This window comes from Corapipo altera, unplaced genomic scaffold (genome assembly GCF_003945725.1).
Source record: "Corapipo altera isolate COAL_440 unplaced genomic scaffold, ASM394572v1 268, whole genome shotgun sequence".
NCBI lineage: Eukaryota > Metazoa > Chordata > Aves > Passeriformes > Pipridae > Corapipo > Corapipo altera.
In genome coordinates, this window is record NW_020884901.1 from 6,045,391 (window position 1) to 6,059,543 (window position 14,153).

Consider the following 14,153-nt stretch of genomic DNA (forward strand, 5'->3'; position numbering starts at 1 on the left):
GGAGTGGTCCCTGGGGGATTGGCTGGGGGGATCCCCACTCCTCCTCAGCTCCCCCCGTGTCCTCGGACAGGGTTTGGCCCCACGGGGGGAGGGATCCGTGAGTGCTGGGAGAGAAACTCCAGCGGCCCCAGGGATGCTTGGAGCAACCCACCCCCACGGAGCTGCTGGGTGACCCCAGTCCCTGCCCCCAGCCCTCAGTGATGTTCCCTGCCTCAGGCCTGGCCCCTGGAGCCCAGGGAGAGTGTCAGAGACAGTGTCAGGCCCAAATCCTGAGCAAGGATCAGCGGGGCAGGGATCTGCAGCTGGGGACTGCTCTCCCACAGAGTCTCATTCTCACCCTGGGAGGTTTTGCCCACCCTGGAGAGGCACGAAGGTGTTCCAGGGATTGGGGATAGAAACGTCCCCATGGCCTCTGCCTCATGGGCCAGGTCCAGGAGGATGCTGAGCTCCTGCCACAGCCATGTGCCTCCCTCTGAAGGGCTCCCCTGCCTCCCCACACCTCCCTGGCAGCGCTAGTAGCAATAAACCCACTTCCTATGAGTGTGAAAATCAAAAGAAAGCCGGCATTTAATAAAAGAAAAAAGAGCAGCAGCAGCAGCTGAAGGCCCCTGTGCTGGGTTGCAGCCATCGCCCAGGACCTGCCGCTCTTTGAGAAGCAGGAACCATCCGAGGGAAGCCCCCGGCACTGCTCCGGGTGTTCTGGCATTGTTTTAGCCCCGGACCTCGCAGGCCTTTTAACTTGCTTTAATTCCAAACGCTCCCCACCACCACCTTTTTTTTTTTTTTTTTTTTAATTTTTTTTCCCAAACTCCGGCGAGTTTAAGGAATTTTGTGATCCTATAAATGTTTTTTTTCTAAACTTTTTTTCCCCTCCTCCCCCCTCCCTCTTTTTTTTTTTTTTTTTTTTTTTATCTCTCTCCTTCTTGCTGCTTTCTGCTCCACTTGTAATAAAGAAAATATCTTGGCTGGTCTTAGCCAGTTGCTTGGCAACCTCAATAGAAAAAAAGAGAACAGAATGTAACCAATCCCGAGACAACCGAAAGATTTTGGTGACATGTGACCTCTCGGAAAAGGGCAGCCTTAAACTGTCCCTTCTGTCCTTTGCTCTGACCATTAGGGTCTCTCGCCCTCCCCCCCTCCCCCGGCTCCTTACACCAATAAATATGGATTAGTGAAATACTTTTTCCCACACTGATGAAAAGCCGGGATTGATCTTTCCACCTCCTTTATCTACCAACCTGACAAGTTTCTAAACAAAATTAAGAGGGAAGAGGCGAAAGGAGCCATCCCGGGTTGGGCGGCCGGGGACGGATCCTGCCCCGCCGTGGGGATGGGGGGTCCCCGACGGGGTGCTGGCGCCGGCTGTGCCGGGCTGGGTCTGCTCAGCCGCCGGCCGGTCCTGCTCTCTGTGTGCCGGGGAGCCCCTCGCGTAGCACCAGTGGGTTAAGAAATAAAACGTAGCTTTTCTGACCCAAAAGGGTAAAAAAAAATAAAGCCCTAGCCAAGCCCTGCACTCCGTCGATGGACGCCTGTGTGTCCTGGGGAGACCTGTCCCGCTCCTCACCGCGGAGCCCCAGCTCTCGCGGGCGCCTGGGGAAGTTGTCTGCAAATTTCATCCTGGAAAAAAAAAAAAAAAAACAACACAAACCCACAACATGATGTCATTGGCTTTCTGGTGCATCCCGCCGGCGCCCCTCCACCTGCCGCCGGCCTCCGCTTGGCCATGAGCCTCGGCACGACCACGACGGTCAGCCCGGGCACGGCCGTGAGCCCCGGCACGGTGGTCGCTGATCAGGCTCCCGCCCTCCCGCCGGCCCCCCGGCTCTCGGCTTTCCCAGGCTCCCGGTGCGGTGAATGCCTCTTTCACCAGCAGTTCCCCTCTTCCCAAAAAAGCATCACCTTGCCAGCTCCCTTCCTCCCGCCAGCTGCCAGGAAAAAAAAATTAGGGCAAGGACAGGGAGCGAGAGCAAAACCAATGAACTTGTTTCCAGCTTTTCCTTCGGATCAGCCGTCCAGCACCGGGAGAAAAATATTTGTCCTGTAAAAAAATCCCCTCTCCGTGCAGGCTCCGAGCCCTTCGTCACTGGGACACAGGCTGGAGACGCGGGCTCAGTTCGGCAGCAGAGGACACTGTAAGTTGGGCATCTGCTTAAGGAGTTTCCTGGCTTTTTTTGAGGAGGGGGGGTTTGCCACGGTTTGGGCTTGAGACCCCCAGGGATGGAGGAGGAGGGTCGGGGCAGGGGGAAGTTGCAAAGAGGGGGGTTTGTGGGGGGCACTGGCTGCGAGGTGTGGGCAGGGTGGGCACCGGTGCCGTGCCCGTGCCGGCGGTGGCCGGTGGTGCTGGGCGCCGGCAGCCCCGGGGTGCACAAAGCCCCTTTGAGCGGCTCACAGAGGAGCTGCTCATCCCTCGCCGGCCTCCCGGGAACGGCCCCGGGAGAGGAGAGCGGGACCCTGGCCCTGAACACCCGGGAGGGCCAACAGCAAGTGGGGGGGCCTCAGGGCTCTGGGGCTGTGTCCCCCCCGGGTGAGGGATGGCTAAGCCCCAATCCATGGGGTGCCCACAGCCCCTCAGGATGGGCTGGTTCCTGGCCAACCCCGCTGGCCGGGGAGCCGTGGGGAGCAGGGGGTGCTCCAACTGTCCCACGTGGGGATGGGGGACTCGCTCCCTCCCATCATGGGTCGTGGTGACACCCACGAAGCCACCAGACTGTGATCACCAGGGTGGCCACGGGCAGGGCTGCGGTAGAGGCTGGGATGGAGAGTCTGTTGGGACCAAATGGAACCCAGTGGCACCTGCTGGCACTCGATGGGACTCACTGGGACCCGATGAGATCCAACGAGACCCGGTGGGACCCAGTGGGCCCTGGCTGCCCTGCTGCCGAGGCCGGCTGGCCAGGCACAATACCACGGCCCCGCTCCTGAGCCGCCGCTGAAGCCCCTTTCCCAGCATCGAGCGCCTTTGTCTCGCCTTTGTGATGGAAAGAGCCCCCCCTCCTAAATCACGGCCCTGACACCCCCATTGTCTCCTTCCCGGGGAGGTTTGAAACTCTCCCCCCCCCCTCCCGAGGTCAGGAATGTGGCCGGTTTCTATTGGGACGGAGGAGCAGGGCTGGGTGGGGGGCTGCAGGGTCACGCCGGCTCGGCGGGTCAACCCGAAAACAAAACCTTTTGAAATACCTACTCTCCATCACTGCCAACATTGTCCCCTGCCAGCGGGGGCCTGGCACGGCCCCTCGACGCCTCCAGCCCGGCCGCTGCCCACCCCAGCGGTCAGCATCTGGGGGGGGACAGAAGGGTATTGTGCCGGAGGGGACAGCTTTGTTTTCGGTCACAGCTGCCCCGGGTTGGGACGGGGACGGACCGTCAGCCCTGCTGGGGGGGGAGAAACGAGGGAGGGGATGGAGGGGACGGGAGCACATGGGTCAGCACGTCGCAGAGGGGACCTGGCCCATCGGGCACCCCTCTGTCGCTGTCCCTCTGAGAGGGGCCAGTGAGGGGGGACAGAGAGCAGCTCCTTGTACTCAGAATGAAGCCCCGGGGTGTTGTGGCCTCTCCCTGCCCAGTGGGGCTGGGGCAGCCTGGGTTTGGCCTCCTGCCTCAGTTTCCCCTTGCTGCAGGAGATGTCCCTCTGCCCGCTGACAGGTGCCTCTGACACCCAGAGCCAGGGCACTGCTGGTCCTGATGGCAACAAGTGTGGTCCAGCCTGAGGAGAAAACGGACCCTTCTGAGGCTGAACCAGCTGCACCACCCAGGAAGATCAGGATTTTGGCCACTGCAGGGCTTGACCGTGACTCCAAGCCTGTCAGTGCCTTGCAGGTGGAGCAGAGTATCCCACATGGACCCAGGTCCCTGCTCCCAGCAGGACATGGAGAGGGACCCTGGGAAACCTTCACTCTCCCAGAATTTTGCAGCCCACCAGGAAGACCCCAGGCTGTCTCCCAATGGGGAGAGGGTTGGGAGAGACTGGCAATGTGTCATTGCTCCATTTACAGTGGCATGGATCTCCCTGTCCCCACCAGCCAGGAGGGAATGCTGTTCCTGTCAGCTTCCAGCTCCTCTGGCAGAGCATCTCTTGGGTGGGCCAAAATCCCCCCGGGTGGCCAAAATCCCTCCCAGGATGGCCAAAATCCCCCCAAGATGGCCTAAATCCCTCTGGATTCTTTTCTTTGTGGGAAGAAATGTGTTTTTTGCCTGCTGCAGAAGCAGCCTGCAAGGAGGAGAGCGGAGCAGCGCCATGGATGTGATGGGTTTAGCAGAGACCTGGAAGGAAAACCCAGCTGGGAGGGGAGCACTGGCCTCCTGAGTTACCCAACAGCTGGAAGGTGGTGAAAACAGCTGGAGCAGCTGGAATGGCTCAGGATGAGGGGCTTGCAGGGCAGAGAGCATGGTGGGTTCACAGGCATTCCCTTGGTTCCAGAGTCCCCGCTGTCCAGGCATCTGTTGTGGGGCTCTGGGGGGGCCTCTGTGACTCAGTTTCCCCATTTGGGAACAGGGCTGGAGTTTTGAGGCTGGATGAGGTCTGGAGGGGTCAGCATCACTTGGCCAGTGTGGGAGTGGGGACCCCTGGGGGTACCATGGGCTGGGGCAGCCAGCTGGGCCCCTGAGATGTTTTTTCTTGTAAAATAAGATCAATGAAAACTGTTGGTGGCTGAGGGACTTGTACCAGCCCCCAGCCATGAACATGCACACAGAATCTCTGCCTTTGTATATACATATGTAATGTATCTACACACACATCTCTTCATATATTTGCTTTTTGCGGCCAAGGTTGAGCCTTTTAAAGCAGAAAAATATGACATTTGAAGAACTTGTATGTTTTCAAAGGCTTTGCTGGAAATTCCAGAAAATTTTAAGGAAGTGGTGGAGAGAGGCAGGAGGGAGGTGGCCCAAAACCTCAACCCTCAGTCCAAAAGCAACTCTTTCCTTTAAAAAAAGAAAACATACTCCTGTAAATGTTGCACAGCACTGCTGTTTTCCCAGTGCTGTGGGGATGGGAAGGTGCTTGTCCAGGTGGGATGCTTGAAGGCCTGGTGTTGTCTCTGTGTTACAGGTGTCACCATGAGTCCACTGAGCCATGGAGGATGTCCTGAGCCCTGTGGGGGCATCCTGGGTCCCTTGGGGATGCTCTGGGTCCTGTGGAGATCTGCCACCCTCCTTCCAGTGCTGCTCCTGGGACACAGGGGCTGCCACAGCCCTGTGCTAGAGTGGCGGGGATGGAGGTGCTGAGCTGCAGTTGTCACCTCAGAGACCACACAGCAGGTGCCCTGGTAGGTAATCTCCATGTCTCCCTTCTCCTCAAGCTTGCCTGTGTTTTTTTTCCCATTGCATGCCCAGACCTGCTTGTAAGGTGCCACTTTGGTCACAATGGGCTCTGAGGGTCCATCGTGAGCCCTGCAGCAGCCGGGCTGTGGGGGGAAGGCTGGATGCAAAGTCAGGGATAACTCTGACCCCAGCTGAGCTTGCAAGGACAGGCACAGGATGCTCCATCCCTCTGCCAGTCCCAGCCCACCTTTGTGCACATTGCACTGTCCTGTGCCTCGGTTTCCCTATGTAAGGATGCACTGGCAGCCCCCTCTTTCCAGTGCCTGCCTGGGGGGTGGTGGGGCTGTGGGAAGAGCAGTCTCCCCCTCTCTCTCTCTCTCCTCTGGAGCCCACAGTTGGGCAATAAGTGAGGGCTGTACCAGGGCAGCGGGGCTGTGGGTGGTTGAACTGTGTGGGGACGGGGATGTTGTATCCCCAGGGCAGGGGAGGGAGGGGGCTGAGCACAGGGGGGGATTGCTGGGAAAATTTGCTGGCAGCAGCCAGGAGTTGCTCTTGCTCACAGAGCAGCACCCCAGGGCTGGTCCCTGCCTGGAACAGGGCACATCCGGGCTCAGCCACCTCAGCCCCGGGGTAGTGTAGGGTGTCTGCAGGTGTTCATCCCAGTCTGTCAGCTGGGAACTGCTCCCCTCTGGGAGCCAAACCTCTCAAATTCCTGTTGTATCCAGAGGTGAAATCCCTCTCTGCCCTTCAGGGGGTGTTGAGGGCAGGGCAGGGTCACCTGTGACCCCTGGTGAGGATGCAGGGATGGAGGGATGTGGGGATGCAGGGACGAAGAAGGGAAGGGATATAGGGATGAAGAGAGGAAGGGATGTAGGGATGCAGGACGAAGAAGGGAAGGGAAGCAAGAACGGAGGGATGTGAGGATGTGGGGATGCAGGGGCGGTGGGATGCAGGGATGAAGAAGGGTGGGGAGGAAGGGCTGCTGGCACAGGGGGGTCAGATGTGTGTCGGGCGGACCCTGGAGTCCCCGGCTCCCCGCCGAGCTCCCGCTCGGGCCGTGCGGCGGTGCCGGGAGGTGGCAGCAGCGGCCCAGCGCGGGGCCGCGCTGCGGGGGGAGATGCGGGGGTGTGTCCCCGCGGGACGGGGGGGCCATGAGCCCCGCGGGTATCCCCGCGCTCTGCGGTTCTTCCTCCGCCTTCACCTCTTCTCGGGCCGCGGGGGCTCCGGAGGAGGGGAGCGGGGCTGCCCCTCGCCCAGCCCACCCAGGGGGATGCACACGGGTGAGGTCCGGGCACGGGAGGGGGCCGGACAGGAACCTGGGTGGGTCCGGCTGTGCTGGGCTCCTGGGTTCCTGCCCCTTTCCGCAGCTCCTCCACGGCCGGGGAGCGCCCGGCCGCGCTGGCACCGAGCCCTTCCCGAAATAGTTGTCCAAGCCGGGGTTGTAAACAGCGTTTCTCTCACCCTGCAGCCACCGCCGGGTCCTGTGGGGCTTCCCGTGTCCCCCCCACCCTCTCTGTTCCAGGTGTTCCTGGATTGTTGACTTCCCGACCCCTCTGCTGCACCCCGATGGGGCCCCCCCCGGAGGGTCCTGGGAGCAGGGGGACATGGGGAGCCATGGAGAGCAGCCTCCTGGGGCTGCCCCCCTCCTGCTGTGGGTGGGAACAGGTTTGGCCACATGTGGCACCCACTGGCCCCTCACCAGGGCTCCGGTGCCACCACAGTGAGGGGTGCCCGGCATTGCTGGTGTGGAGCACAGAGTTATTGCTCGGTGGGATGTGACCTCCTCCAGGCCTGCGCTTGCTCCGGGAGCTGACAGCTGTATTTATGGGTTGGGTGGAAAACCAGAGGGTTTAGTCAAACGTCCCACAGGCCCAGGGCCTGCCCCTGCCCGCGGGTCGGACATGTCACAGGCACGCCTGGGGGGCTGCAAATGGTCAGCCACGGGGGACAGCCTGGGAGGGACACGGCTTGGTGGGGTGGGCTGCCTTGGCTGGTCATGGGGAGAGCCATGAGCCCACCCAGCCACAGCTCACCCTGGCCACTCTCCCCCTTCAGCCACAAGCCTCCTCTGGCCGTGATCCCCCCGGCCATGATCCCCCCAGCCACGATGCCCTCGGCCACGATGCCCTCGGCCACCAGCGCCCCTGGCCATGTTCCCCTCAGCCCTGAGCCCCCTCATCCGCTTGGTTCACCCACCCACACCGTGCGGGCACCGGGGGCACCCGGACCTGCGCTGGCCGGGGGCACATGGAGATGCCCAGGAGCATCCTCGGGGCGGGGGTCCCGGGGTACCCTCCGGCCTCTCGCCCCCCCTCGCCGTGGGCTGTGCGGGGCTCTGCACCGATTACAGGCTGTATTTAAGGAAACCCGACCCAAACCCGCCCCCGGGGCTCGAGGAGGCGGCGGGGCCGGGCCGGGGGCGGGGGCGGGGGGTGCGCTGAGCTCGGCGGGTCCCAGCCCGCCCCTTCCCCGCCCGCCGCCGCCGCCATGGGCGCCGCGGGGCCGCTCTGCGCCCTGTTCCTGCTGCTGGGAACAGGCACCGGCACCGGGACCGGCACCGGGGCGGCCCCACCGCGAGTGGTGCTCGCTCTCCTGGCCCGGAACGCGCAGCACTCGCTGCCGCACTGCCTGGGAGCCCTGGAGCGCTTGGACTATCCCGCGGGGAACATCGCCCTGTGGTGAGGGAGCGGGGACCCCCGGGGGGAGCCGGGAGCCCGCGGTGCGGGGAGTAGCGGGGATCCGAGGGGAGGAGGGGGCTGTGCGGGAATGGGGACCCCGCGGAGAGCCGGGATGCTGGAGTTACAGAGATCACGGGGGGAATGGAGATGCCTGGGGGGAACGGAGGTCTTGGGGGATAAGGGAGACTATGGTGGGAATGGGGAGCCGAAGATAGCAGGGACCCGAAGGACAGTGGAGCAGGGGGAACTGGAGTAGGGAGACTGGAAGCTCGGAGTGATCGTGGAGTAACGGGGGCCTGCATAGAGAGATGAGAGATTCTGAGGGAATGGGTGCCTGTGGGGGAATGGAGACCCTGGGGGGACAGGGACACCCGGGAGGAATAGGGACCCCGGTGGTAGCAGCTCCGCCATCCCCAAAGGGTGAGGAGTGGTTCTGCCCCCGGTGTGGGACCCATCAGGAACCCGAAAGGGGCTGTGAGTGCCCCGCGGCGAGGGGCAGGACCCCCACCTTTCCTCTGAGGAAGCTGTGGGGCTGGTGAGGGAGGGGAGCCCTGGGCTCGGGGGGTTCTGCATCCTCAGGGATGCCTTCCCCCTCCCTGCAGGGCTCACTCCCAGCCCCCCTTCCCCAAAGACACCCCCCAGACTCCCTTTTACTATGCTTGAGGGGATGGCTGGGGGAGGAATCCCCCCGTCCCTCCCCTTGGTCGCGCCGCCGCCGTATCTCGCCTGAGGTTGTTGGAAACTTTTCTGCAGCTGCTTTTGCGGGGAGCTGAGGCGGGGGCTGGCGGGGGGGGGTCCTGATAGGGGTGTCTGGGTTGGAGCGGGGGGCAGCTGCCGGCAGGGGAAGAACGGGTGGAACTTGCCTTTGCCCTCTGCACCCCCGGGAGCCCCCAGCCCCAAGACCCTGCGGGGTGTTTCAAGAGCAGCCTGTGGATCTCGGGGTGGGGGGCAGAAATCCCGCCTTGTCCCCTGTGTCCCAGGGGATCCCTGCGACATCAGTGCCCCGAGGGTGGCTCAGGGCTCTTTGAAAGGTCGAGAGTGCCAGGGAGTGTGGGGACTTGGGGGTTTCCCCAGTGCAAGGTGGGTTCAGCCCTGTCTGGACTCGAGTCTCTGTGAACGTGGTTGTGAGGTTGAATGGGAGAGTTGGGAATGGCGACGGTGCACGGCAGAGGGAAGGTTTGGGGAAGGGGATGTTTTGGTGCCTGTTGGGTCCTTTTCTCTGGCTGCTGGAACAGCAGGGTGCACAGGGGTGCAGTGGGGTTCAGGGGCAGGGGGATGAAATTTCTGTGCTCTGGAGCTCACGATGGGCAGCCACAGGGCTGGGGTGGGGAGAGCATGTCCGAGGCTGCCACTGTGCTGCAGAGACGGGGGTTGAGAGCCATGGGACAGCCTCGCTGGCGGCACCACCGGGAAAGAAATTACCCGTTGGCTTTCCCTCTTCTGCCTATGCAGCCTCAGTTCCTTCAAATTACATGTTACGTTCCCAAGCAAATCCGTCGCTGGCTCAGTCTTTTTGTCCCTGGGAGCATTTCTAGTGCGGGGTGGATCCTGGTTGTCCCTTGGAGGGGACCCCCAGGGGCTGATGTCTCCTAACCCCAGGTGTGCGACAGACCACAACTCGGACAACACCACGGCGATGCTGCAGGAGTGGCTGGGGGCGGTGGGGAAGGACTATCACTCGGTGCACTGGAAGGTGCAGGAGGAGCCCAGGTGAGGCTGGGGGAGTGCTGGGGGGGAGCCAGGTGTGGGCTACGAGAGGCTCCTGGAGCAGCATCCCCCGCCCCGGCTGGGGATGCTGCCAGGAGGAGGAGGGAGGCAGAGCGAGGCTGACTCAGCCTGGCGGCACGAATGGCCTGCACTGAGTTTGTGCGTTCCCGGCGGGCGGGGTTAACCCTTTCCTCCCCCCCGCCCAGCTCCTACCCCGACGAGCTCGGGCCCAAGCACTGGAGTGACAAACGCTATGAAAACCTGATGAGGCTGAAGCAGGAAGCGCTCACCTATGCCCGGGAGCAGCAGGCAGACTACATCCTGGTAAGGGACACGGGGCTCTGGTGGGGTGGGGGCTGAGGTGTGCATTTCCACACCTTCAGAACCTGTGACATCTCCCCAGTTTATGGACACTGACAGCATCCTGACAGACAACCAGACCCTCAAGTTTCTCATGGCACAGAACAAGTCAGTGGTGGCCCCCATGCTGGACTCGCAGACCTTCTACTCCAACTTCTGGTGTGGCATCACACCCCAGGTACGTCCCTGGAAATTCCTGAGGAATGAGACACCTCTATGGCAGAGGAGCCCCTTGCCATGGAGATGTCACACCAGTGTGCCACAGGGCTACTACCGTCGGACAGCCGACTACTTCCCCACCAAGAACCGGCAGCGGGTGGGCTGCTTCCCTGTCCCCATGGTCTATGCCACCTTCCTGATCGACCTGCGGAGGGAGGAGACGTCACGGTTGGCTTTCTACCCACCCCATCCCAACTACACCTGGGCCTTCGACGACATCATTGTCTTTGCCTACTCCTGCCAGGCGGCTGGTGAGGGTGATGAGGGGCTGGAGGGCTGCAGGGGCTTGAGGGGGCTGTGGTGTTTACCCGTCCCACCTGGCAGGTGCTGAGGTCCATGTGTGCAACCAGCACCACTTTGGCTACATCAATGTCCCCGTGAAGGCCCACCAGACGCTGGAGGACGAACGTGCCAACTTTGTGCATCTCATGCTGGAGGCCATGGGTGAGCACCTGTGGGCAGAGGGGTCCTGGAGGCATCCAGATCCCAACAGGGCTGTCAGCCCCAACTCCCCACCAGGGGAATCTGGGCTCCACCAAAGGGGCGTCCCCTCTCTCCACAGTGGATGGCCCCCCCATGCAGCGCTCCAGACACATTTCCCTCCTCCCCAGGCCACTCACAAAAATAGGATTTGATGAAGTAAGTGCCCAGCGGCCCCCCTGTCTATCCCTCTCGTTGCACCCATCCATGGCAAAGCCCGAGCCCCTGTCCCCATCCTGCAGTAGCTGGGCAGGCTGTGTGTCCTCCTGTGACAATATGCCCCCTTGGTGGGGGTCTCCCTTCTCCTCCCCAGATTTTCCTGATCAACCTGGTGCGGAGGCCGGACCGGCGCCAGCGGATGCTGGCATCCCTGCAGGAGCTGGAGATCCTCCCACGGGTGGTGGATGCTGTGGATGGCAGGTGACCGTGGGGGGATCACTTGGCCAGCCCCCCACTGTCACTCCGGGGAGGGGACGGGGGGTGGCTGGTGGGGACACCTCGCTGATGCAACCCCTCACCTTGCAGCACCCTCAACAGCAGTGACATCAAGGTGCTGGGGGTGGACCTGCTCCCTGGGTACTACGATCCCTTCTCCGGCCGCACGCTCACCAAGGGCGAGGTTGGCTGCTTCCTCAGCCACTACAGTATCTGGAAGGAGGTATGGGGCCATGGGGGACATGAGGTCCCTACAGGGGCAGGGACCCTGTGAGCATCACAGGAGGACTTGGGGAGAGGAGTGTCCTGCAGGGTGAGTGGCACCAATATGTCCCAGAGCAGCGCTGGGACGGGTTTGCACCTCTGCCCCCTCTCCCAGATCGTGTCCCAGGGGCTGGAGCGGTCGGTGGTCTTCGAGGACGATGTGCGCTTTGAGGCCGCTTTCCCCGCACGGCTGCAGCGGCTGATGGATGAGCTGGAGCGGGAACAGCAGGACTGGGACCTCATGTAGGTGCTGGGCCTGGGGGGATGTGGGGTGGGGGTCCCCAGGGCTGGCTCTTACAGCTTGCTGGCCACCCCACAGCTACCTGGGGAGGAAGCAGGTGAACGATGAGGATGAGGCGCCTGTGGAGGGTGTGCGGAACCTGGTGGTTGCCGGGTACTCGTACTGGACACTGGCCTACGCCATCTCCCTCCGTGGGGCACAGAAGCTGCTGGCCACCAAGCCCCTCTCCAAAATGCTGCCAGTGGATGAATATCTGCCCATCATGTACGACAAGCACCCCAAGTAAGGAGCAGGGGGTGCAGGAGGGTGCTGGCATGGCCATGCTGGGGAGGGACCATGTGTTTCTTCTCAGCTGTCACCATCCCACCCGGTTGCCCCCCCCCTGCGTTACTCATGCTGGAGGAAAACATCTGTAGCATGAGCTCATTCCCTGCTGGCCTCTGCCTGGCCACCGGCCGCTGGAAAATGGCCCCCTGCCAGTGCGGGGTGGGGGAACAGGGCTGGAGCTGAGGCTCAGTGCGGGCCCTGCATGGGGGTCTTGGCTCCATGGCAAGGAGGGAGCAGCCCCCTGTACCCTGGTGCTGGGGGGCTGTGTGGTCCCCTGCCCCTGGTTGTGGGTTTCAGGCACTTCCACTCCCCTCTCTGGGGTGGGTGTCACTGGTAAGGCTGTGTCTGGGGAGGAGTAGGCATTTTAGGGGGTGGGTGAGCACTGGTGTCTGGGTGTGCCGTGAGAGAGGGAGGTGAGAAAGCCAGGATGGAGAAACACAGGGGTCAGGCGTGTAAAAGGCAGCTGGAGGTGGATGGAGGGGCGGATTAGTGCTCTGGATATGCACCAGGAGCAGCTGGAAGTCCCATGCTTACAGGGGTAACAGCACCAGACAGCCCTGGCCCTGGGCCAGCCGGATGCTGTGCCAGAGGCCCCCTCCATGCCAGAGCCAGCCCTGTGCCACCAAGACTAGTGGGAAGAGATGGGTCCTGGCCCCTTTGCAGTCCCTCCACAATCCCTGTCCAGCCAGGCTCTGCAGGCAGCAGTGGCACGGGGCAGCCACCTACTCAGCTGCCTTCCCCAGCCCCTCTGCCTGGTGTCCCTCCCCATTCCCTGCCCTCCATGGAGCCTTTCCAGGGTGATCAGTATTGTTCTCCCAGTGCTTTTTCTTCTCTGTGCCTTGCTCTGTGAACCAGTTTCTTCCCTCGGGTCTGTTCTACTCTCCCTAGTGAGGATTACAAGCAGCACTTCTCCCCCCGGGACTTGCTGGTGTTTTCGGCTCACCCGCTCCTGGTTTATCCCACCCACTATGCTGGGGACAGCAACTGGCTGAGTGACACTGAGACCTCCACCATCTGGGATGATGACACCAAGAAGACGGACTGGGCTGGCTCGCAGAAGACCCTGCGGGACTCACGGGGCAGCGCCAGCCACCTCCGCTCCACTGGCCACGACGAGCTCTGATGGTGAGCAGGGCCATGGGACCTGGGCATGGGGGACAGAGCATCTGAGGAGCATCTGTGAGCCCCATGTTCGGGTGTGTCCTGCATGCCTGGTTTCTGCTTGCCATGTGGAAGCAGCTCTCCCCATCAAAGCACTGGGAAAGAGATGGGACTGTCTATTCCAGGTGGGGAAAGGGATGGGGACACACATGTCCCTTATGGGGCTGCAGAGGACCAGGGAACCAGGTCTTGCTGCTTCCCAAACCCTCAAGTGAGGAAGGGACAATGCTCCTCCTCCTGCTGCAAGTCATCTCAGCTGGGAGAGCTGGGAGTATCTCCCAGGGGAACGTTTCACCCCAGCACCACTTGCTGCCCCCAAAAGCAGGTCTCCCTGGGGCTGCATCTCCGTGCAGGCAGGTGAGGACCAGCACTGGCTCAGCCCCGGGGCAGCACGGCCACGGTTAACGCTGGGTCAGACTTTCCCTGTCTGAAGTTGCTTGTCCTGGCAGCAGAGCCACCCCAGGAGCTGCCAGAAGACCGGGGGAGGCTGGAAAACAGCCCTCCCACCGCCTCGGCTGCAGGCGTGAACGCGTTGGGGCTGCTCCAGCCGTGAGCGCTAACGTCTGTGTTGTGCCTCCCAGGGATGAGGGATCGCGACCCAGCTGGGAGCACCGCGGGCCTGATCCTGCCCATTCCTACTCGAGTGATGCAGTTGCCCTGGACAGACCTCCACAGGATTCTTCGAATCTGACTGTGACAAACCCAACCTAAGGCAAGATTTGCCCCAGGAGAGCCTTTCCCTGCCAGGTGGAGTGACCAGCCAAGCACTGTCTCTGCTGAGCACACGTCTCCAGGACTGTCCTGAGTGATGCCAACTCTGCCACCAGCTTGGACTTTGGGGAGTGCTTTTCAGGCTGGGGGCTGGCTCCTGCAGTGGCACACGTGGCCTCCTGCCACTGACTGGGTTGTCCCTCGTGCCATGTCTGGGCTGAAGCCCAGGGAGGATTAAAGCAGACTGTGATTGAGCTGACGTGCTGGGTGCTGGCATTGCCCCATGTCCCCAGGGCGTTATCCCATCA

The 14,153-nt window shown here is 62.1% G+C and overlaps 1 protein-coding gene across 3 annotated transcripts; it reads left to right on the forward strand.

Moving 5' to 3' along the window:
• The first annotated feature begins 1,828 nt into the window (after positions 1–1,828).
• Positions 1,829–14,104, forward strand: CERCAM (cerebral endothelial cell adhesion molecule). Of its 3 annotated transcripts, XM_027649957.1 has the most exons (14): positions 1,829–2,132; positions 5,051–5,271; positions 9,540–9,650; positions 9,854–9,971; positions 10,051–10,185; positions 10,273–10,477; positions 10,551–10,670; positions 10,789–10,865; positions 11,020–11,126; positions 11,232–11,364; positions 11,521–11,648; positions 11,725–11,928; positions 12,862–13,098; positions 13,716–14,104. In XM_027649957.1, the coding sequence occupies exons 3-13, from the start codon at positions 9,577–9,579 to the stop codon at positions 13,094–13,096; spliced, it is 1,536 nt and encodes a 511-aa protein (XP_027505758.1). In that variant the 5' UTR covers positions 1,829–2,132; positions 5,051–5,271; positions 9,540–9,576; the 3' UTR covers positions 13,097–13,098; positions 13,716–14,104. The 3 variants fall into 3 exon arrangements, with proteins under 3 accessions (XP_027505758.1, XP_027505759.1, XP_027505757.1); XM_027649958.1 differs by lacking the exon at positions 1,829–2,132 and having other exon boundaries at positions 4,825–5,271; XM_027649956.1 differs by lacking the exons at positions 1,829–2,132; positions 5,051–5,271 and adding an exon at positions 7,771–7,940.
• Positions 14,105–14,153: the final 49 nt, after the last annotated feature.

Excerpts from the sequence above, each read along its gene's own strand:
- CERCAM (XM_027649957.1), top strand. The coding sequence starts at position 9,577 with ATGCTGCAGGAGTGGCTGGGGGCGGTGGGGAAGGACTATCACTCGGTG. Across the intron at positions 10,478-10,550 it reads CTACTCCTGCCAGGCGGCTG|GTGCTGAGGTCCATGTGTGC; the intron begins GTGAGGGTGATG and ends CCCACCTGGCAG. Across the intron at positions 11,649-11,724 it reads CAGCAGGACTGGGACCTCAT|CTACCTGGGGAGGAAGCAGG; the intron begins GTAGGTGCTGGG and ends GCCACCCCACAG.